Genomic DNA, 24,064 nt, shown 5'->3' with positions numbered 1-24,064 from the left:
AAGCTGTATTTTGTCTGTCAGAGGGTCCAGCTGGTCCTGATCCTGGTTTTCATCCACCAACGGTTGCTACAGCAACTGCCGCGCATGCAAGCACACGTGTTCGTATTTCTGTCTTTTTGAAGACCGTAGACCCTCAAACAGTCCTCTGAAGGTCTGTCCTAAACAGAGGACCTGACAAATGTACTCATTATAAATGAGTGTCCTCACAAAGACAGGTAGGCAAGTTTCTCTCTCTCTCTCTCAGACAGAGTGCCAGAAAACTAATAATGAGTTACTATAACTAACAACTCCGCAATGACTAGTGGAAAACATTTATCAACTTTGTATTTGATGAGGGAAGTTGAATGGGAGTCGATGGAGCCAACCTGTAGTTGCATTCGGTGGTATTGCAGCTTAAGCACTTCTGCAGCGGCCTCATTTTTTCTTAAACCTGGAAGCTATGAACACTTTTATATTCACTCTATGTGAACTGCTTACATTTTTTTATTAAACTTTATTGTGACAAACAAATTAACAAGTCAAGATAGGGAATATATGAACACAAACTAAGAATACAGAAAAAGCAACAATGGTGATGTTATGGCACAATCTAAAACAGTTTTGTGTGGTGAGAAATTATGGGTAAATAACATTTTGTTGCATCTCGTAAATAACAAGTCCGAGAGCATTATAGGAATTCTAGAGATCTCAAAATCACAATAAAGCAAAAAAGTTAAACCCTCCAACCTTATTAAATAAGGTGTTGGGGATATGGAACCATATAGATTGAGGTTCTGAAATTCATTCTTTTAAGAAGCAATTGTTATTAACTCTCAGAAAATGGGACAATACTACATCTATTTAACATTATTCATCTCATATTATGTTGGTATTAATGTGACATTAGTACTTTAATATCATAATATACTCATCCTAGTCATTATTGTATTCATTGGTTATCAACATTTTCACAAAATTAAATGAAAAAAAAAACTAAATGTAAATATATTACAATTACTATATTGCGATTACTATGAATATATAATATTACAAGTACTACATCTTATTGTGTTCCTAGGCTGTCATAACTTTTTAAAAATAAAATAAAATCGGAATGCAAATGATTATTTACGTCATACAATGTTAAACTTATACACATATAGACAGACTCCGTCATACTCACTCAACGGCACTCTACACAAGACAGAAATTGGGTTTGTGAGTTTAACACCCCCAAATGTCACAATATGAAGTACAATAAGAGTGATGGTCAAAACATGTTAAAGAGAAAACCGTCTTTGACTGCAGCAGGTCCCGACATTTTATCCACTGCTGAGGAGACGCAGACATTAGTCCGATACAGACAAACCATGTGAAAAACATTGAAAAGTACATGATGGTCACTGTCCTTGTCATGAGCCCTGAATGTGCCCAGACATGCCGAGTAAATCAGCCAATCAGCAGCTGCAGCACTGATGGGGGGGGGGGGGTGTAGTCCAGAATGAAAACTTACATGCATGTATTTAAGTTTGTTGTCAAACTCAAAGATGCTAGTGGAAACAACAATCCCTTCACAATAGTACAATATTCTCAGGTTTCTAAAAGTAATTTAATGAAACCAAATTATTATTATTGATCATTTTAAGTTATATTTGCTTAAACTGCTTAAATAGAAACATACTGCAGGCTTAAGACGTTTAACACTGGAACTAAATAAATGCAAACGAGAAATGCAACTGAGAGTAAAACAAATCACCTCCTATTAATTGAAAAGACAACTTAACTTTGTTCTTACGTTCTGCTGCCCCCTGTTGCCCCCCTGAATCTCAGTGGAGTGGAAAAAAACATAGAAGAAAAATGAAATAAATCACCATGAAAAAAAAAAATCCTCCCACATCAGTTGTTTATAATGAGAATGTATAATTTTAAAGATGAGGACTTCGTCATTTGTACTCCATTATTTGTCTCTGTGTCTGTATGTCCATCTGTCTGTCGTTCTGCAGCTTCTCCATCACTGCAGTCCACTTAACAACTTCACCTCACAAGGATTGCTTCTGAAATATTCATCTATTTTTTTTAGCATCTGTTCAAACCACTCAATGAACTTCTGCCAATTATGATACACTTTATGAACATCGTAGAACATCTCAGGGGTGTAGTATTGTCCAGAATTAGCTGTGTCCATTGTATCTAGTATATCTAGCAGGTTTCTGACCTGCTGTCTGTTTCCTCTCTTTGTGTTGTCAAACAGACAGTATCTATTGCCACAAAGGGAGACCAGGTCCCGAATGCATTTCTCTTCCTCGATGCGGCCTTTAATGGTCTGACCTTCCAGGGTGTCGCCATGAGTGAAGATAACCACTGTGTACTTAAGAGCATCCTTCCCAAAGACTTCGGGCAGCATCTTAAACAGTATAATGTTTGCTTCAGAGATTCGTCCTAATTTGACCACGATGATGAAGGCATGTGGTCCTGGACTGGCCTTTACTATTGCCTTTACAATCTCTTCATACAGCTTTCTGGGAGACAGAACTTTTTTAGTGAATCCTGGAGTGTCAACCACTGTGAGCTCATGACCCCCCAGTTTAGCTGTTTTAGAGTCGCTCTCTGTAGTGACTGCTTCAAAGCTACTGGATGATTTAAACTGCTTTGATCCCAGGATGGTGTTTGCTGATGCACTTTTGCCATCTCCAGGTAGGCCAAGCAGAACGATCCTCCTGACTTTCAAAGGAGGAGCACCTGAAGGAAAGAAAATATACAGAGGCATAAAAAACATGATTGTTTTTTTTTTTCCAGAAGTAAATAAAGCACTTGCTTTGGGACATCACCCCTGGACCAATCAAGTTGCACCCTCAAACATTCATTGCTCTGACTGTGCTTGTAGAGTCAAGGGTTTGATGTTAAATGCAATTTCTTGGATAAAGTAAAATTAAAGACTGTATCATTCACACCGAATTCACAACAGCGTACACGACAGCAGTGGTTCTCAACTTGTGGTTTGCAACCTTCCAACAACTCTTTCTGCTGACACAGCAGTCTGAAGTGTGGTGGCTTGAAAAGGCACTATGCAACACAATATCTTGGTCTCACCTTGTTTGGGGTGTCTTGAAGAATCTCCATTTATATTGTCAAATAGCAGCAGCAAATTTCGGACTTGTTCTTGATCTCCATTTATATTGTCAAACAAATGTCTCCCTGCAAACCTTGCAGCGAGTTGGGCAAGTGGACCGTCTGGCTGTCTGTTGATGAACTCATCCAGTGACTTGCTGTTGAAGCCATTTCCTTTTGTGAAGAGCAAAAAACTCTTTTTCAGTCTCTGATCCCCGATAACTCCGATTGTTGCCTTCACGGCGTTTTCCTGCTCGGCGGTGAATCTATTAATTTCAACCACCACCAGGAACAAACAAGGTCTGGAGGACTGAAAGAGCACCTGAAAATGAGTTTTAATGTCCTCCTCTGATCCAAATATTCCTGGAGTATCGATCACTGTGATCTGTTTCCCAAACACTCGTCCTGATTTCTCAGAGATCTGAGTTGTCACAGGTTCAAAGGCCTGTCTCGACTCAAACACATTTCCTTGTCCTAAAATCGTATTTCCTGATGCACTTTTACCCACTCCTGAGTTTCCCAGAAGGACAATGGTGAGATCTGGAGCAGGACATGGATCCATGTCTAGACCTGTAGAAGAAAACAAAGATTTTAATTAAACAGCATTTCTAGAAAAAAGTTTTTTTTTCATTCTGGTCTGATGGCCATAATTTCTATCAGTAATAAAGAAGATCAGAGTTAAACAGGTGAGATTTTATTTTAAATGGATCAAATCCTGAACTGTCCTGACATGCAGCGTGGAATTATATACACAGGTATCTATATAAACGGAAGATCTCTATTTTGTTCTATTTGGTGGCACTTATGGCAAAGAGCAGTAATTGCAGCTTTTTTGGGGGGAATTCACTTCCCAGGGGTCCAAACAGAGTCATCGGTGTGACATCAGTCTGTTGGGAGTTGAAGAGTGAGGCTGTTGCTGTTAGCACCGCCTACTCACTCCAGTGGAACAACCACTGCTGCGTGATGGAAAACCAGGCGGCCAATCGGTTTGTGAACTGCTGTTTTGAAGTCTTGAGTCCGGTATTTTGGCCATCATCATCTTTCTATTCAGGAGCCGGACGTGACCATATTTGGACAAGCTGAGGAGGATCAAGCGGTGAATTTGACTCAATATAATAGGGAACTCGAGGACGCTAGCCTATGCTCCGCCCACCTCCAGAGGAAACCTGATGGCACCACAAGCCTGTCAATCAGACAGACACACCCCTAAACATACCGCTTTTTGAGGCCCAATATCTTATAAATTATGGAATTATTTTCCAGAAAACTCATGAGAAGGAGTGACTTTAGCGGATGGCCCCATTATGACTAGTGTCTAAAACTATATTGACTTTGTATTTCATGAGAAGTTGAATGGGAGTCTATGGAGCCGCAAGCCTTTTTGGTGCCACGCCCTAGCGGCCTTCTGTGGTATTGCACTTAAAGGCACTTCTGCACTGGCCTCACTTTTCAGACCAGGAAACTACACACAAACTTTTGAGAATGAAACAACCAAATTCAATAAGTCTAGTGATGGGAAATTACATAATTTTAATAAAACATGCAGTTTCAATGAAAACATAAAATGGAATATGACTCCTAAGTGTACAAGGTGGGAAGGTGATATCATAAACTCTTCGCTCTTTTTTTTGTCCCGAGTTAACGTCGAATCGAAAGTAACTAAAACCATTAAAGATAACTGTAACTACTGAAATTAAAAACAAGACAAATAAACGAAACCAAATATAAAGAGGAAACTGATCAACTTTAAATGAAGAACATTATGTAATGTTTGCTGCGGTCAGAAGCAGCTATTGTGTCAGCTAAATCAAGTTACTTAATTATGAATAAAGAGAGGAGAGCCTCTGCAGGTGAACGTCATCTGAATAAAGAAAGACAAAATAATAGACCATAAAAGCGGGAGACAAACGTATTTTTTTTGGTCAAATTTGTCGGACATACCTAAGAGTAGGAAGGAGGGTGTTCAGAGTCCAGACAGACATTAAAACGCGTCTTCCTGTTCCTCGTTTACGCCTACTAAAACTTCCTCAAATTTCACATAGCCTATTAAACTGAACCAACTACCAAAATACCTTTCAAAATAAAAGCAGCGGATATTTCTTTTGTTTTGTTTCAGACTTAAACTCAGCTGAACACAGACCGGGTTTGTCCTGATGCATGATCAGTTTGTCCTTCTGTGCTTTGAAACGTTATAAAAAATGTTTGCTGATTTAATTTGCTCAATGCGTAACTCACCCTCTGTCTGTTTTATTTTCTAAACCGGATGTTCTAAATCTGTCCTCAGGTGTTTAACCAAGTGTTTGATCCGTTGAAGTGCACTTCCGCAATATATGCAGACTATAACTTTCAGAGTGAAAATAAAGTTGCTGCAGCGATCATGGCAGACAGACGAATGTCCAGTGAGTCGGATTTGTTTCTGATTTGTCACTTTGATCTTTTAACGTGTCATTAATGTGATCACAGTGTTGTTACTGATGTTTAATTTATCTTTACTAACAACTGAAAAAAAGTTTGCAGCATGACTTTTGCAGCCATGAATGTTCTGAAAGTTATTTATTCTCTCTAATTTTAACTCGCAGAAAAGATGAGAAACAGCAGAAATCATTGCATACAAAGTCAATTGTGTCCCGTAAAGCCATAAAATAGTTATTTCGGCAGGTATACTCAGACTGGATTCACTTTTCAATCAGAGCACACTGTATGTTCATCCACCACACATAAACCACAACCCCACTGTTACGCGCTTCGTGCTGTCAACTCGTTTTAATAATTTACTTTCAGTAAACCTTCAACAAACCTTCTCTGGGTGTTGATTACTTTACGGTTTTAGGTTTTGACGTCATGAATAGGGTCAACGGGTCCTGAGACTTGTCATGAGACTAAAACGTAAACAAGGAGTGCCTTTGCAGGTAGCTATTGATTAGAGGGTCACGTGTAGTGAATAGCACATTTTAGGAGAGATTCACAAGGTGTAAAGACGCAGTTCACTCAAAGAAGACCGTCAGATGAGATCTGTGTTTTTTATATAGTTTGTTGTCAGGTATTTTCTTAGTTGAGATCTAAAATGTGCACTGAAAGTTGTATCATGAAAGATCAGGATTATTACATTGAGTAGCACGAATGTAACGATACTAACTGACAGATAATGTTGAGGACACAGAATAGAAGTTGAATTTAGTTCAGTTTAAAACAATAAAGTATTATAAAATGAGATATCGAATATTTTAAAGAAATTTCAGACCCCTCATAGATGTAAGCAAACGTCCTGCCAAGGTCATCAAAATCTTCAGAAACAGCCGTTTTTATTTTCCTTAATCTTTTTTTTTTTTTTTTTTTTAGCTTTCAGTTAGAGGACTAAAAAAAGTACATGCTACATTAATTCTACAAATGTCATTTATGTAATCACCTGTTTAGGTATTTTGCTATTTGCAATGTTTAGTTGTTTTTTAGGTCTTAATGATATACTGAAAACTTTTTTTTTTCCTTTTTCTGTGAACAGCAACACGAAGAAGAAGTATGGATTACCGTAACGGTATGAAATCAGTCTAAAAACCATTTGAAGGAGTTCTGTACATTTGTGTCAACATGGTGATTTATAGAGAATAGTTTTAAAAGGAATTGGATGGTTTGATCCGAGATGGCTTACTGTTTAATGCCCTGTCATTATCAAGGAACAGATATATTTTCTCATACGGGCTGAGGTAGCAGTTTAGACAGAAGGTGCAGACGGTTTTACTTGAATATGGAACATAGAAGGACAACCTGTTTGTCGAAAAAACTGTTTTGTAACAAGCAGGTTTGGATTTGGTCATTTTAAGGAGGGGAGTGTCTGTGGTAAAAACGTCAACAGACAAAATCAAAAATGAAACTGAGGCTGAAAATTGGAACAAAAAATTCCATTACTGTGAAGTTGAACGTGACAGGGAGAAGAGAAAAAGAAAAGTTAAGAGAAAGTTTTAGAGATGTGGACTTGAGGCTGATTGACGAGAATATCAACAAGGAGATGGACAAAAAGGAGTCTGTAGAGGTAAGTAAGGATCCAACTTATGAAAGGGTGTCAAAAATCGTAGTTCTGCAGACATACCAGGGAAATCAAAAAGTTCAGGCACTGTTTGTGTTGCATACAACGGTGATGCGCATGGAGCAAGTGGAAGCAGTAACCTTCGCAAGTACTCGCCCGAGTTACAGATGTTTTGTGATGATTTCAACACGGACCTGAAGCTTCAGCAGAGCGCATGTCAAAATATTTTGTCAAATTTTGGGGTGTCAGGGACCCAAATACGACAATCCACGATTGTGGGCCAGAAATGTGCACGTTTTCAACGCGCTGTGAACAAGCGTGTTGTCGTGTCGTCGACCCGAGCGTCATCGCTCGACCCCTCAGACCGTTTGCGCTGAATGTTTTTCCCTCCGACGCCTCAGAACGTCACAGCAGAGCTCTGTGTTGACCTCCTGACCCTGGAGGACGAATTGCACACACAGCGCACAACTCCGCAAATGTCCAAGCAGTCCCACCTTTTTCGCTCCTGACCCGACTCGCCTTCTTCAGTGTTAAACGTGACTAACGCAGGTGTTGATTTTGATCAATCAACATAACTTGGTATACTTAGTCACAAAAGGTGTAGCTTCTCCCGGCTCCATGCGCATCACAATGCTATGCGATGCTCATGCAACAGACGCCCACTTTAATGTAGCAAAATGCTCCTTTGCCGCAAACTATGTTTTGACGAGGCTCGATGAAAGGATAAGACTTAAGCACAAGTGATGTCTGCTTTGGAAAACCAAGCTCTGTGACTTGTTTAATGAACCTGACACAAATCCCTCAATGTTGTTAACGGTGTCGGGGTAAGCAAGGTTGAGTGTGCATACAAGGTACAGGAAGTGTACATTTCAGCTGGAAGTCCATTAGCACTCATAAATAGTTTATGTCACATCATCAGTGTTTCAACATTTGCTTTCTATTAAGACTTCAGAGTGGTTCTTGTTGGGAAGACCGGAGCAGGGAAGAGCTCCAGTGGAAACACCATCCTTGGAAGAGACGCCTTCAGAGCTGAGATCAGCCAGTCCTCAGGTAACATGGAAAGTCAAGGTTTTTGAAGCTTTTCAAATGTAGGATTAAGGTGAACCAAACAGAAGAAAAAAGACTTGAAGTACGTCTAAAACACCTCCAGTGGCGACATTGTTTTATGAACATGTGTCTCTGGCTAATAAGCTCCTGCATCCTGTGATGTGAAGTCATGTTTCACAATTATCAATGTGTTTTCTCTCCGCAGTGACCAGAGAGTGTTGTAAGCAGAGAGGGGAGGTGTTCAGTATGGAGGTGTCCGTCGTCGACACTCCCGGCCTCTTCGACACTTTATTACCTGAAGACACGGTGAAAAGGGAGATCTCCAAATGCATCAACATGTCGGCGCCGGGGCCCCACGCCATCCTGCTGGTCATCAAGGTGGGACGCTTCACCCCTGAGGAGCAGCAGGCTGTGAGGCAAGTGGAGGAAATCTTTGGGGAGGATGCCTGGAGGTACACCATCATCCTCTTCACCGAGGACGACCAAACTGAACCAGCCTTCCAGCGACAGCTCGAGAGGGCTGGACCTGAACTTCAGTCGATCCTGAAGAAGGTGAAAAACAGATTCCACGTCCTCAACAACAACAAGACCAACGATCGGGGTCAGGTCCTGGATCTGCTGCAGAAGATGAAGAAGATGGTGGATGACAACGGGGGGCAGTGTTACTCCAACATAACCTACCTGGAGGCGGTGAAGATGTTGGATAAGAGGGAGTCGGAGCTCAGAGAGTTCTACGAGAAGAAACTGGAGGAGGGAATCAAATCTGTCGAGTCAAAGTACGAGAAGCTGCTGAGTGAAGCTCAGCAGGAACGAGAGCAGGTGGAGAAACGACTGCAGTCCGAGCTGAAAGAAGTGAAGCGGTACTATCACGCCTTAGAGAGCGGAGTTCGCCATGTTGTCGAGCAGATCGGACCTGCTGAGTCCTTTGAAAAGTTCCACACGACCTTGAAATTAAATTAACATCTTAAAAGTTCACTGACTGTTTCTGATACTTCAGGTCAACTGACATCATGTGTGATATCACAGCAGAAACCGGAGTGTGTTACGAGCTCCAAAATACTGCTGAAGTGCTGCTCTTTGTTCAGTTCTTGTCTCTGCCAACATCCTGTGGCAGAAACGGACAACTTCGACAACAGGAAGGGACAAATGAGCAGGACAGTAACAAAGACAATCTGACATAAACATTCAGCTGTTAAAGACGGACAAAGCTGGACAGCACGTATTTTATACAGCTATCACATGTAGCCAAAGAACACTTGAATATAAACTGTACATTTAGTAAATTACTTTACCGATTAATAAACCTTTATTTCACTATGTCTTATTTGTCAGACTCGATTGGTGCCTTTTTTGTTGTCAAACTTCACCAACAGTTCTAATGTCTGGGAACTTTCTGGGGGACTAAGTGTTACTTCAGCTAATTCTTATCCGTGTTACCAGCATGGTCTAAAGCCCCACAAAGATCATACAAATTAGTCAGAAAATGTATCGAGAAACAGCGGCTGGTCACATCACAACATTACAAAAACAATGACAGTATTTTTGAAATTTTAAAGTAGACCGTTTTGTTTCGGATCGCCACCTCAGATTTCCACGGGATGTCCTCCTCGACCAATAAGCAGCTTCCAGCACTGTAAGCCCCATGTGAGCATGACCTGTTTTCTCCTTTAAGTAGATGTGATTCCTGTGGGGTACACGGCTTAACTCCCTGATGCTGAAAAGTGTGAATCACTTTCCAGTGATGACCTGGGAAGTGAATTTTTATTATATCCTGCATCCTCCGACTACAGCAGCTCTTCAGGTGTGACACCTGCCTGATTACAATCCTGATAAACGCGCCTGCTAAACCACCTCTGGTGTTTCTGAGATGGGTCACCAAACCATGCAGTGCGACTTCATCGAGGTATCTGAAGAGCAAACCTTAAAACGATATTAGTCTAGGATAGCCAGACCCTATCTTTATCGATGTGTGCCAGTGCTAGGAAATGGTCTGGTTGCACCGATGTATAATTCTGCTTTAGGGTGATGAAAAACAAAAATGAAAAAAAGCCTTCTGGCTTGTTTGTATTTCTTTAAACCAATCACAACCATCTTGGGCAGTGCAATAAATCCAGGGTTGCAGTCAAACAGTCAAGGTTCCCCAGTTGAATGAAAAAGCACTTTGAAGTATCAAAGTGGCAGCCATGTTGAGAGCTAGTCGAATTCTCCAAATGCTGGTCCACGTGCACTTTAGTCTTCACAAGAAGCCCAAACTAATGCAGAAGGCAGGCTCACAACTGACCAGAGAAACCTTGTTTCTTAAAGAGGTTTGTCAGACTTGACAGACAGAAAGCACATAAAAGAAAATAATTAGTCGGCTGAAAGTGGCCGATTTTAAATGCACCAAAGAAATATGTGTACATGAATTGTGGCTTCTCATTTTGATGTTGACATTTTGTGACATTCTATTAGATAGGCATGAACTTACCAAATGTCCCGATGTGAAGGGAAAAATGGCGAATCCTGCACTTCAGTGAAACCAGAGGTCAAAGTGGATTATCATCCAGTGAAGGTAAAAACAGGTTAAACGTTAGAATTAAATAAATGCAAATCAGAAATGGAACTAAAAGTAAAACAAATCAGTTTCTATTGAATAATTACAAAACTTTGCTCTACATTATGCTGCCCCCTGCTGACTCACATGTTGTACTGAGTCTCAATGCAGCAGAAAAAAAAGAAGAAATGAACACTCCCTTTCGGGAAATTCCAATCATTTACTTAAATTCGACCAATCTCTGCAATATTTGCAGGAGCTTGTCATTTTGCTAAACTCCAACGTTTTCTTTGCAGTGAAGTCACTCAATAGAAGTTCTGCAGAAAGTATGACAGCATAAAGAAAAAAGGTTATTTTCCAATGTCAATGTTTACAGAATGTGCCTGCAAATTTAAAAGAAGTAGTAAAAGGAGTTTATGGTAACATACAAACTGTTGATGGAGCCTACAAAGGAAACGTAGTATATTACTGCCACAGTATTACAGGGCAGTAGAACAGTAAGATAATTACATATGTACATATATATATATATGTATTATGCTGGTTACCACAGCTGCAGGTTATTTGGAGTCTGAAACACACGATCAAATGAGAAACCAAACGGAAAATACTGACAACGACAGAGAATAAAAGTTGTAGTTTTATTGTACGTTTAGTCTTTGAGGTCATTTTCTGGTTTCAAACTATTTCTTTGTTTGATATTCAGAAGATTCTGTTCGGTTATGAATAAATAAAATAGTGTCTGATTTAAACAGTAAATCTTTAGTGGGTGAATCAACGGTCTGAGCCGCCAGACTGAGGACAAAGACATCCACATATGCACATATCCACTGATCCAGAGTCTGTTACGAATCGTCTGTCCCGGGTGTCCGTGATTTCGTCCGTCCGGTGCGCTGAAAGCGTCCGAGTCACAGTGCCGTCCCCCGTTATCTCTGATGATGTCATCTACCTGACGGAGGAAGTGCCTGACCTGCAGTCCATCTCCTCCGCGAGTGTTGTCGATCACACAGTGTCTCCCTCCGCAGCGGGACACCAGCTTGGACACACAGCTGCTGGACCGGATGGTGTCCCGGAGGTTCAGCCCCCCCAAAGCGTCTCCGTGAGTGAAAAGCACCACGGTGTGTTTGGAGACGTCCCCGTCAAACAGCCGTGTCAGCAACCCGAGCAGCCGGGAGTCGTCTCTGGACAGCCGGCCGACTTTCACCACAAACACGAACACGTGTGGTCCCGGATCAACCAGGTCCATCATGGTCCTGATCTCACGGGCCAGCTGGTCCAGAGTCAGACTTTGTCCTGTGAGTCCGGTGGAGTCCACCACTGCGATGCGTCCTCCCTCCACCTCCGCCGACCCGCGCCGGTGCCGTCTTCGGATTCCATTGAAGTCGCAGTCGAGATCAAACTGACGGGATCCCAACAGGCTGTTCCCGGACGAACTTTTACCGCCTCCAGCCGGACACTAAATTCTGTGTTCTCGTGGTCCTTCTGAAATTTTAATACCGTAACAAATTAGATATTTGGCTTGTAAAGTAAAACAATACCACTAAGAGCCGCTGTCTGTTTCAAAGACACCACACGTTCAAAGGGAGGGACTACAAGCAGATTAAAATCCAGAGCTGAGATGAAAATGAAACTATTCAGTAGTAACACATCAACACAGATCAATTGCCTGTCAAAAAAAAAAAAAAAACATGGCTGGAAAATATGCTCTGCTTGGTAAGTAGCCTCCATAAAATGATGATGATGAACTGTTTAACGTAACTTCATAGTTTTACTGAATGTAATCTAGATTCTGTTTGTGTTCATTCTTAGAAGCACTTTTTACATGAGATCCAGAAATATGCTACATAAATAAATAAAATATTTTCCTTATTGGTAAATATGAAATATTTTCAGTCTCTATATACTACTCGAATAGGACTTATAACAAGTCTGCTTTTTATTTTTGAGTGTAAACTTCTCAGAGTTTATTAAACACTCAAAGTTTAATACAAAAGAGGAAACACGACTTCCGTTTTCTCATCGTTGGCGGCGCCTCTGTTTCATGACTTCCTTTGTGAAACAGGTCCGACTGGTGAATCTCCATTTATGGTAAAGAAAAAGAACGGCTGTGAGGAAGCTTCTTAAACTTTGTGACCGCTGATATTGTTGAAACATTTCATTCCTCCGCTGCTTTTATTGTCAGTTGTACTAATCAGTTCGTCAGAGACTAAAACTGTAACGTGAATATTCTGGATTTATCTGTTCATTATGTGACATAACTGTTCTGTAGTGTAGATTTCATTAGGAACACAAGTGAGAGGTCTGATGAAACTTAATGTAAACTTTGACCTTATGTGTTTGTTGGAACCAACATTTTTTTTTGTTTAACCCCAACCACGAGTTTTTGCAAAAAGTTTTGCTTTCCTGTAAATCAAATGGCTCAAAGCATGCAGTATGTTTCATTTTCATCTACTCCAGTGTACGTGTAACTTTCACGCCTTAACAGCCCAAAGCGTGTCATTCTCAAACTTTGCCGTGACACCGGGTTGGAAATACAGTTCAAAGATTGTTTCTCCTTGAAAGCATCCCGGCAGCTTGCTGACACTTTCTGTCAGTTCAGTGACCAGTTTGACTTTCAAATGAAATGCTCTTTTTTATCAGGGTTTGATCAAATCTACTTAGAGAGCTGCTCATAGAGATATAATGATACAAATTATAATTTAGAGTTTACTTCTTACAATATGAGTCAAATATATTCTTTTAATTTCTCCAACAGAAGAGGAGGAACCAAACATCAGGATTGCACTTGTTGGGAAAACTGGAGTCGGGAAGAGTGCAGCAGGAAACACCATCTTAAGAGGAAATCCTTTTCAGTCGCAGCTGTCTCCTTCCACGGAAACATCAGAGTGTAAGAAGGAAACAGGAGCGTTTGAAGGTCAAATTCTGGCTGTGGTTGATACTCCAGGTCTGTTTGACTCCAATGCAAATCAAGAAAAGGTGAAGAGAGAGATCGCTAGATGCATCTCATTTGTTTCTCCTGGTCCTCATGTGTTCCTGGTGGTGCTGCAGATCGGCAGATTCACAAAAGAAGAACAAGAAACAGTGAAAATCATTCAGGAGATGTTTGGAGAGAAGTTAGCAGATTACACCATGGCCCTGTTCACCCACGGAGAGAAACTGGAGGATGCAAACATGTCCATAGAAGAATTCATTGGTAAAAATGAAGATCTCCATGTCTTTATCAAACAGTGTCGTGGAGGATATCATGTTTTCGAAAAGACAAACAAGGATCCCTCTCAGGTCAGAGAGCTGCTGAAGAAGATCAACTCAATGGTTCAGAGAAATGGAGGAGGATACTACACCAATGAGATGTTTGAAGAGGCTGAGAGAGCCATAAGAGAAGAGATGCAACGACTTCTGAGAGAAAATCCAGAGTTGATGTGTAAAGAAGCAAGAAGACAAGCAGAGGAAAACAACTCATTCATCCGGAACGTTTTAGCTTTGTCAACAAGTGGTGGTGTTGTTGTTGGAGCTCTTGCTGGAGTTGGTGTTGAAATTGCTGTTGGAGCAGGTATTGGAAGTGTAGTAGGTCCAGTCGGAGCTTTAGCAGGAGCTGCAGTCGGAGCTGGAGTCGGACTTACAGCGGCAGCTGTTGCTGTGGCGGTTAAGAAGAAGGCGTGCGTCATACAGTGATAATCAGAGTTAAATAACAACTAGCTGCAGCTCGTTATCAGATTTAATCACAGTTTGGTATTTTTTATGAACTCATCATCTTTGTTCAAAGATGTTTTCTGTTCATTTCACTCACTTTAGTCCAAAACAATCTAAATGCTACCTTATGTAACTTCTGTGTTTTAAAGTTGTAAAAACTGAAAAAAAAACTCTGATTTTGATTTCTTAAATGATGCATCATGATTAAAAAAGATGAACATTGGTGATGAAGGTTCTTTTCTCATGCTGTCAGAGGAGTCGTGACCAAGGAGAGCTTTTGAAAAGCTGAAATCAAGCAGTTTACAGAAAAGAGATACAAATGGGATGTTTGTGTTTATTGACAAGCAGCAGAGACAATTTGTTTCATGTATCCCCTGTACTTCATCACTATTCTAACACGTTAATAAATATAAATACATAAAAATCTGTATCTGATCCTTTTTTTTAGTTTGTTTTCTTTAGTGTTTGTGTGTTGATGGAAGTTTTCCTTACAGTTTATATGAAAAAGTTGAATCAGGGAGCAGATGAACAACTCAGAAAACTCCTCCCAGCTGACTACGACGTGTCTTCAGAGGGCCGCGGAAGATATTAAAACTCTTTAATTTTTTTCAGCTGTGAAAGTTGAAACTTCAGATTTACAGAAGTGAGCAGCATCACGGACAGATTGGAGTTAGGCTCCTCCCCCTCCGGTGCACCAAATAAAACAAACATCGTGCACCTGGTGTGTACAGGTAGACGCCTCTGACCTACTGTGAACACACCTGAACTGATCTGGCAGCAGCAAATTGAAATGCTTCCTTGTTTTGATATCTGTCTGTTTCAAAAAATTCACATGTTGAAAGGGAGGAGCTAGAAATATAATATAATACAGAGTTGAGATGAAAATTAAACTGATCAGCAGTTAGACTTCGACACATCAGAGATCAACCGCCTGTAAAAGACAAACATGGCTGGAAATTATGCTCTCCTTGGTAAGTACATTTACAATTTTAATAATTTTTTTGTGACTTTTTTAGATTAAGTTTCATCTTCAAAGTTTTGATAAAAGCTGATGAAGCTCAAAATCACCTGTTCACTGTAATATTATAGTTGTACATATTTGATTTTTTTTTCTATGTACATCAAGTGTTTATAGCTTATCTATTTATTAATTCTGAAAAGCACTAATTACATCAGATCCAGAAAGATGCGACATGAATACATTTTATGTCCACGTCTGTTTGAAATATGTTCAGTCTGGAATTGGACTATAAAATGTGTATTTTTAGAAAAATAAAGAATTAGAATGTAAAGATTTCAGAGTTTGTTAAAGCCCCAAAGTTGAATAAGTAGAAAAGAAGACGATGACTTCAGTGATCTCTTAGGTGGCCACGACTGTTCGCTGTCCTCAAAAACAGGTCTTACTGGTGAGAACTGCTGATGAGAATAATCTTTAACATCATTACGTTTCATTAGGGCCCGAGCACCGAGCATCGGTGCGAAAGCCTTATTGTTTTTTGTAAAAATGTTCTTGGACGTTCTTATTCTTACGAAAAGTGATTTGCCTTTTTGGAGGCTTTATCATATTCTTAAACTCATGAAAGTGGATAAGCATATGTCTCCCGGCGAAAAATGTCATATTCTAGTGGAGTCGCGAGTGGACGCGGCCAAACGGCTCGAGAGCGCCCCCTACAGAAATGCCCCGGTGGCCACATTTACCTAAATTCACGAAATCTGGTGGACACGTGTATCACACCGAGACACACAAAAAAGTTACATTGCACCATTAGGTCAACTCGACAGGAAGTCCACCATTTTGAATTTAGTCGCCATTTTGGGCGATTCCGACACGTTGTAATTTGTCAAACTCCTCCGAGGGATTTTGTCGGACCGACTTGAATTTAGGTTCTATGGATAGAAAACATGTTTGGGATTAAATCTTCTTAAAATAATTTCCAGTGATGACCTGGGAAGTGAATTTTTATTATATCCTGCATCTTCCGACTACAGCACCTCTTCAGGTGTGACACCTGCCTGATTACAATCCTGATAAACGCGCCTGTTAAACCACCTCTGGTGTTTCTGAGATGAGTCACCAAACCATTCAGTGCGAGTTCATCGAGGTATCTGAAGAGCAAACCTTAAAACGATATTAGTCCAGGATAGCCAGACCCTATCTTTATCGATGTGTGCCAGTGCTAGAAAATGGTCTGGTTGCACCGATGTATAATTCTGCTTTAGGGGGATGAAACAAAAACGAAAAAAAAGCCTTCTGGCTTGTTTGTATTTCTTTAAACCAATCACAACCATCTTGGGCAGTCAGGGTTGCAGTCAAACAGTCAAGGTTCCCCAGTTGAATGAAAAAGCACTTTGAAGTATCAAAGTGGCAGCCATGTTGAGAGCTAGTCGAATTCTCCAAATGCTGGTCCACGTGCACTTTAGCCTTCACAAGAAGCCCAAACTAATGCAGAAGGCAGGCTCACAACTGACCAGAGAAACCTTGTTTCTTAAAGAGGTTTGTCAGACTTGACAGACAGAAAGCACATAAAAGAAAATAATTAGTCGCCTAAAAGTGGCCGATTTTAAATGCACCAAAGAAATATGTGTACATTAATTGTGGCTTCTCATTTTGACGTTGACATTTTGTGACATTCTATTAGATAGGCATGAACTTACCAAATGTCCCGATGTGAAGGGAAAAATGGCGAATCCTGCACTTCAGTGAAACCAGAGGTCAAAGTGGATGTTCATCCAGTGAAGGTAAAAACAGGTTAAACGTTAGAATTAAATAAATGCAAATCAGAAATGGAACTAAAAGTAAAACAAATCAGCTTCTATTGAATAATTAAAAAACTTTGCTCTACATCATGCTGCCCCCTGCTGACTCACATGTTGTACTGAGTCTCAACGCAGCAGAAAAAAAAGAAGAAGAAATGAACACTCCCTTTCGGGAAATTCCAATCATTTACTTAAATTCGACCAATCTCTGCAATATTTGCAGGAGCTTGTCATTTTGCTAAACTCCAACGTTTTCTTTGCAGTGAAGTCACTCAATAGAAGTTCTGCAGAAAGTATGACAGCATAAAGAAAAAAGGTTATTTTCCAATGTCAATGTTTACAGAATGTGTCTGCAAATTTAAAAGAAGTAGTAAAAGGAGTTTATGGTAACATACAAACTGTTGATGGAGCCTACAAAGGAAACGTAGTATATTACTGCCACAGTATTACAGGGCAGTAGAACAGTAAGATAATTACATATGTACATATATATATATGTATTATGCTGGTTACCACAGCTGCAGGTTATTTGGAGTCTGAAACACACGATCACATGAGAAACCAAACGGAAAATACTGACAACGACAGAGAATAAAAGTTGTAGTTTTATTGTACGTTTAGTCTTTGAGGTCATTTTCTGGTTTCAAACTGTTTCTTTGTTTGATATTCAGAAGATTCTGTTCGGTTATGAATAAATAAAATAGTGTCTGATTTAAACAGTAAATCTTTAGTGGGTGAATCAACGGTCTGAGCCGCCAGACTGAGGACAAAGACATCCACATATGCACATATCCACTGATCCAGAGTCTGTTACGAATCGTCTGTCCCGGGTGTCCGTGATTTCGTCCGTCCGGTGCGCTGAAATCGTCCGAGTCACAGTGCCGTCCCCCGTTATCTCTGATGATGTCATCTACCTGACGGAGGAAGTGCCTGACCTGCAGTCCATCTCCTCCGCGAGTGTTGTCGATCACACAGTGTCTCCCTCCGCAGCGGGACACCAACTTGGACACACAGCTGCTGGACCGGATGGTGTCCCGGAGGTTCAGCCCCCCCAAAGCGTCTCCGTGAGTGAAAAGCACCACGGTGTGTTTGGAGACGTCCCCGTCAAACAGCCGAGTCAGCAACCCGAGCAGCCGGGAGTCGTCTCCGGACAGCCGGCCGACTTTCACCACAAACACGAACACGTGTGGTCCCGGATCAACCAGGTCCATCATGGTCCTGATCTCTCGGGCCAGCTGGTCCAGAGTCAGACTTTGTCCTGTGAGTCCGGTGGAGTCCACCACTGCGATGCGTCCTCCCTCCACCTCCGCCGACCCGCGCCGGTGCCGTCTTCGGATTCCATTGAAGTCGCAGTCGAGATCAAACTGACGGGATCCCAACAGGCTGTTCCCGGACGAACTTTTACCGCCTCCAGCCGGACCAATCAGAACGATCCTCCGGACCCTCGTCTCGTCGCGAAGACCTGCGGGACACAAAACACATTCAAATCTTGAAACACCGAAGTTCTCGTGTTTACGGCGATAAAAGAAACAAACAAAAAGCACAAAGACGGAGCGCAGCGCGGTGATGAGCAGCAGGAAGCTACAACTTTGGTGAGGAAGTATTCCAAGTTACGTCGCTTGATGAACTCGATGAACTCGATGAACACGTCTTTCTGAGACCACTGGTGCATTTGCGATTTCACCTGAGACTTGAGCAGAGGCCTGTCGTCACGTTGGAGAAGCCTGTTGCCATGGCGCCACAGTTCAGGTTGTTCCACCCGAATGTTTTCCCCTTTAGAAGATCCCAGCAGAACTCGGTGTTGACAGTCCGACCCGGAAGGGGGGGGGGGGGGCAATTCACGGTTGCACAAACCTGCTGGTCGCGCGACCTAATTTGACGAGCTTTTTTGGTCTTGGATGGTGAAGCTCCGCCCCCTCTGAATCTGCTTTCTGCCCGAGCTTTAGATGCAGGTTGAGATCGTAAATGTTTCACGTACCAGTGTAATTCAGCTGCTGATGTAACTTGAAATACTTTCTCGCAAAGGTTTTAGCTTCCCTGTGCTCATCGCTCTGCTACGAAGAGGAACAGCCTCAAGACGTTTTGATATTTTAACGATTAATCAACAGTTTAAATTTTGCTGACGTGATACCTGCTGAACAAGTTTTCTCGCAGATCTGAAGGTGTCCTGACTTCAGCAGCAGATCTCCGACTTGCTCTTTTCCACCGTCTTTGTTGTCAAACAAGTGAATTCTCCCTGAAAACGTTCTAACAAATTCTGGAAGTGAACTTTTACTGTCCTGGAAGATAAATTCCTGCAGCGACGTGTTGTTCAAGGTGTCTCCGCATGTGAAGAGCAGGTAGCACCTGCTGAAGCCCTGAACTCCGACGACTGCGACCGCCGCCTCGGCAGCTCGTTTCTGCTCGACGGTGAATCGACTTAAATTCACCACCAGGAGGAACAGATGAGGCGTGGAGGACCGCAGGACGTCCTGACAGCGAGCTTCAATCAGATCCTTTGATTCTAATATTCCCGGAGTGTCGATCACTGAGATCCGCTTCCCAAACACTCGTCCAGTTTTCTCACTGATCTCCTTCCCGGAGTTAAAAGATGTCTTCGATTCAAATGCTTCGTGTCCTAAAATGGTGTTTCCTGAAGCACTTTTTCCCACGCCCGAGTTCCCCAGGAGGACGACGGTGAGATCTGGAAGTGGGCCTGAATCGGGACCTGGAGCCATATCTGACCATCGGAAAACCTGCAGGAGAAAACAAAGAGACATTCAAAAAAAGTCAGATAAAAAAAAATGGTTTCTTGGGTATAAATTTTTGACTTAAATCTTTTATAATGAGTTTCAGTTTAGTTTCTTGTTGATCTGCACACAAACAAATGAAATCAGAGAAGACAAATGTGAGAGGAGAGAACTTTTACTCTTAATGCAGTACTTTTACGAATAATCCAGTACTTTTATGCCTAATGTAGTTTTCCATTTTACAATCAATGCAGTGTGTTTACTCCTATTACCATATTATTGTTTTTACTGTCAATGCAGTATTTTTACTCTTAATGCAGTTAATTCACTCTTCCTGCAATACTTTTGCTTTTAATGTAGTACTTTTACTCTTAACACAGTACGGTCACTCAAGGCAGTAGTCTTTGCCTTAATCCAGTGCTTTTATGCTCAATGTAACTTGTACTTTTACTATTAATGCATTACGTTCACTCTTAATGTACTTTTAAAATCAATGCAGTACTTTTCATCTTGGTGTAGAAATGTAACTCTTCATGCAGTACTTTTTGCTCTCGATGAAAACATATTCAGCATTGTTTCAGCGAAATCCCTCAAACGATCAAACAGTCAAACTTGTTTTCAAGTTTGGAGCTCACAAACCACGTGATGCACCACAAAAGTCCGGTTCGGTTCGGTTCGGCTCGGTTCGGTCTGCACTCACCTGTTCATTTAAAACAGCTCGGACGAGAAAACAAAAATAAACGTTACCAGAATTCGTCTTTTTACTTTCGGTTCTGTCATTTCCTGGAGGAGAGTCAGTTGGACCGGAAACACAAGAACTCTTTCAAAATAAGAGTGTGTTGACGATCGTAAACAGAAATAGATGCACGCGTAGCACGCATAGACTGGATATAAAAGCACGTCAACACGTGTTATTAGTATTGTTATTAGTAGTATTTTTGTTGTTTTTAGTTTGATAACAAAATGTATTTGAACGCAGCAAGCTGCAGTCTTATTTTGATGGTTATTAGCAGGAAACTGAATCTGTGACGTTTGTCACTTAAATTATTGGCACCAGGAAATTTAGTGTAAATTAAAAAGAAGACTTATTTAAACGGGGAATAAGAGGACAAATAGTATGAATGTAAAAATCCGCTAAAAAGTAGCCTATAAATAAAAAAAATAGCACCACAAAAAAACTAAAAAAGAAATGCAGTATTCATTGGGTGCAGTTCTTTTTTCATGTGGTTTAAATCCATGTTACTCCTCATGATTTTAACCCTTGTTAAAAGGGGAAGCAGAGTTTGTGGTCAGAGATGGTGCAGAGATACGTCGGTTCCTCCACCCTTTCGTATTTCTGTCCAAGAAGATCTGTTCCAGCACAAATTAATAATCATCGCTGATTGGTATTAAGATTGCCCCAAGGAAATCAAAAATGGAAAGGACAAATGTTTTTTCTTTTTTCTTTGTGAGGACAACACAGGGATAAAGTGCAATGCTGCTTCAGCTGGCTCCAAAATAAAACTTTTGGTTGAATAGAAGCTCATTCAAAAAGCATTACCTTTTTTCCTCACTAAATTCTGTGTTCTCATGTTCCTTCTGAAACTTTAATACCATAACAAATTAGATATTTGGCTTGTAAAGTTAAAAAATACCACTAAGAGCCACTGACTGTTTCAAAGACACCACACGTTCAAAGGGAGGGACTACAAGCAGATTAAAATCCAGAGCTGAGATGAAAATGAAACTATTCAGAAGTAACACATCAACACAGATCAATTGCCTGTAAAAAAAAAAAAAACATGGCTGGAAAATATGCTCTGCTTGGTAAGTAGCCTCCACAAAATGATGATGATGAACTGTTTAACGTAACTTCATAGTTTTACTGAATGTAATCTAGATTCTGCTTATGTGTTCATTCTTCGAAGCACTTTTTACATGAGATCCAGAAATGTGCTACATAAATAAATAAAATATTTTCCTTATTGGTAAATATGAAATATGTTCAGTCTCTATATACTACTCCAATAGGACTTATAACGTGTCTGCTTTTTATTTTTGAGTGTAAACTTCTCAGAGTTTGTTAAAGACTGAAAGTTTAATACAAAAGAGGAAACACGACTTCTGTTTTCTCATCGTTGGCCGCGCCTCAGTTTCATGACTTCCTTTGTGAAACAGGTCTGAATGAAGAATTTCAATTTGTGGTCAAGCAAAAGAATGGCTGTGAGGAAGCTTCTTTAACTTTGTGACTGCTGATGTTGTTGAAACATTTCATTCCTCCGCTGCTTTTATTGTCAGTTGTACTAGTCAGATTAGATTATCTTTTAGTGTGCTAATAGTTTGAATCAATGAAAGTGACTATCAGGTGAAGAATTTTTGTTTTATATTTGTACACCATGTGACTTAAAGTGTAAATCAGGAAAATGTTTTACCGTAACGGTTAATAGGAACAGAGTTTGGGAAGTCAGATGAATCTTTATATGAACTTTGAACTTTTGTGTCTTTTTATCATTTAAATCTATATTTTGTGTCCCAAAACTATAATCAAAATTTTACAGAGGTCATTTTATAGTGCAGAGCAAAACAATAGTGTATGTAATAGACAACAATATCATACAAATATTACTGCTACTGTCTACAACAATTAAAGAATTTCAGTATGAAAATCTGCATATTTTATTTCACCAAGTATCCTTTATCACTGATAAATACTGTATCTGATAACTGCAACAAACAAATCAGCTTCAGAAAATTTTGATTATTGTAATTATGTAATTCGAGAGCTGCTGACAGAGATATAATGGTAAAAACTGGAGTTCACTTCTTACAATATCAGTAAAATATATTCTTTTAATTTCTCCAGCAGAAGAAGAGGATCCAAACATCAGGATTGCACTTGTTGGGAAAACTGGAGTTGGGAAGAGTGCAGCAGGAAACACCATCCTTGGAGGAAAACCTTTCAAGTCGAAGCCGTCTCCTTCCAGAGTGACATCAGGGTGTCAGAAGGAAACAGGAGAGTTTGAAGGTGAACCGCTGGCTGTGGTTGATACTCCAGGTCTGTTTGACACCAAAGACACTGAAAAGGAGGTGAAGGGAGAGATTGTGAGATGCATCTCGTTGGTTTCTCCTGGTCCTCATGTGTTCCTGGTGGTGCTGCAGATCGGCAGATTCACACCAGAAGAACAAGAAACAGTGAAAATGATTCAGAAGATGTTTGGAGAGAATTCAGCAGATTACACCATGGCCCTGTTCACCCACGGAGACGACCTGGAGGATGATGAAGTCACCATTGAACAATTCATTGGTGAAAACACAGATCTCTGTGGCTTCATCGGTCAGTGTCGTGGAGGATATCAAGTCTTTAACAACAAAGACAAAAATCCCTCTCAGGTCAGAGAGCTGCTGAAGAAGATCAACTCGATGATTCAGAGAAATGGAGGAAGATACTTCACCAATGACATGTTCCCAGAGGCTGAGAAAGCCATCAGAGAAGAAACATCACGACTTCTGAGAGAAAATCCACTTATGCAGTATAAAGAAGCAAGAAGACAAGCAGAGAAAGACAACTCATTCATCAAGAAAGTTCTAGCATTTTTAGCAGGTGTTGGTGCTGTTGTTGGAGCTCTTGCTGGAGTTGGTGTTGAAATTGGTGTTGGAGCAGGTATTGGAGCTGTAGGAGGTCCAGTCGGAGCTGCAGTCGGAGCTGGAGTCGGAGCTGCAGCGGCAGCTGTTGGTGTGGCGGTTAAGGAGAAGGCGTGTGTCATACAGTGATAATCAGAGTTAAATAACAACTAGCTGCAGCTCGTTGTCAAATTTAATCACAGTTTGGTATTTTTTCTGAACTCATCATCTTTATTCAAAGCTATTTTCATTTCATTTCACTCACTTTACTCCAAAACAATCTAAATGCTACCTTATGTAACTTCTTCTGTGTGTTTTAAAGTAGTAAAAACTGAAAAAAAAAAAAAAAAACTCTGATTTTGATTCCTTAAATGATGCATCATGATTAAAAAAAGATGAACATTGGTGATGAAGGTTCTTTTCTCATGCTGTCAGAGGAGTCGTGACCAAGGAGAGCTTTTGAAAAGCTCAAATCAAGCAGTTTGCAGAAAAGAGATACAAATGGGATGTTTGTGTTTATTGACAAGCAGCAGAGACAATTTGTTTCATGTATCCCCTGTACTTCATCACTATTCTAACACGTTAATAAATATAAATACA

General features: G+C 40.6%; 3 protein-coding genes across 3 annotated transcripts; 1 reads left to right on the top strand and 2 right to left on the bottom strand.

The window, feature by feature from the left end:
* Nucleotides 1-476: 476 nt before the first annotated feature.
* LOC138213608 (GTPase IMAP family member 4-like) lies at nucleotides 477-5,090 on the bottom strand. Its single transcript, XM_069174838.1, has 3 exons — nucleotides 5,029-5,090; nucleotides 3,070-3,657; nucleotides 477-2,718 (listed from the first exon to the last, which is right to left on the bottom strand). The coding sequence occupies exons 2-3, from the start codon at nucleotides 3,647-3,649 to the stop codon at nucleotides 1,991-1,993; spliced, it is 1,308 nt and encodes a 435-aa protein (XP_069030939.1). The 5' UTR covers nucleotides 3,650-3,657; nucleotides 5,029-5,090; the 3' UTR covers nucleotides 477-1,990.
* Nucleotides 5,091-5,425: 335 nt separating this feature from the next.
* On the top strand, nucleotides 5,426-24,064 carry LOC138213620 (GTPase IMAP family member 8-like). The gene is made up of 8 exons (XM_069174847.1): nucleotides 5,426-5,486; nucleotides 6,587-6,619; nucleotides 8,054-8,158; nucleotides 8,361-9,114; nucleotides 11,589-12,136; nucleotides 12,327-12,401; nucleotides 13,444-14,072; nucleotides 22,727-24,064. Exons 1-8 carry the CDS (start codon nucleotides 5,465-5,467, stop codon nucleotides 23,612-23,614), a joined length of 3,054 nt encoding a protein of 1,017 aa, XP_069030948.1. The 5' UTR covers nucleotides 5,426-5,464; the 3' UTR covers nucleotides 23,615-24,064.
* LOC138213658 (GTPase IMAP family member 8-like) lies at nucleotides 17,745-20,533 on the bottom strand. The gene is made up of 3 exons (XM_069174903.1): nucleotides 20,504-20,533; nucleotides 19,267-19,870; nucleotides 17,745-18,597 (listed from the first exon to the last, which is right to left on the bottom strand). Exons 2-3 carry the CDS (start codon nucleotides 19,850-19,852, stop codon nucleotides 17,753-17,755), a joined length of 1,431 nt encoding a protein of 476 aa, XP_069031004.1. The 5' UTR covers nucleotides 19,853-19,870; nucleotides 20,504-20,533; the 3' UTR covers nucleotides 17,745-17,752.

Source organism: Embiotoca jacksoni, unplaced genomic scaffold (assembly GCF_022577435.1).
Source record: "Embiotoca jacksoni isolate LCO1_2020_lvr unplaced genomic scaffold, fEmbJac1.0.p SCAF_62, whole genome shotgun sequence".
NCBI classification, from domain to species: Eukaryota; Metazoa; Chordata; class Actinopteri; family Embiotocidae; genus Embiotoca; species Embiotoca jacksoni.
The sequence above is the reverse complement of the archived record's forward strand: the minus strand, read 5'-3'. Positions and strand labels throughout refer to the sequence as shown.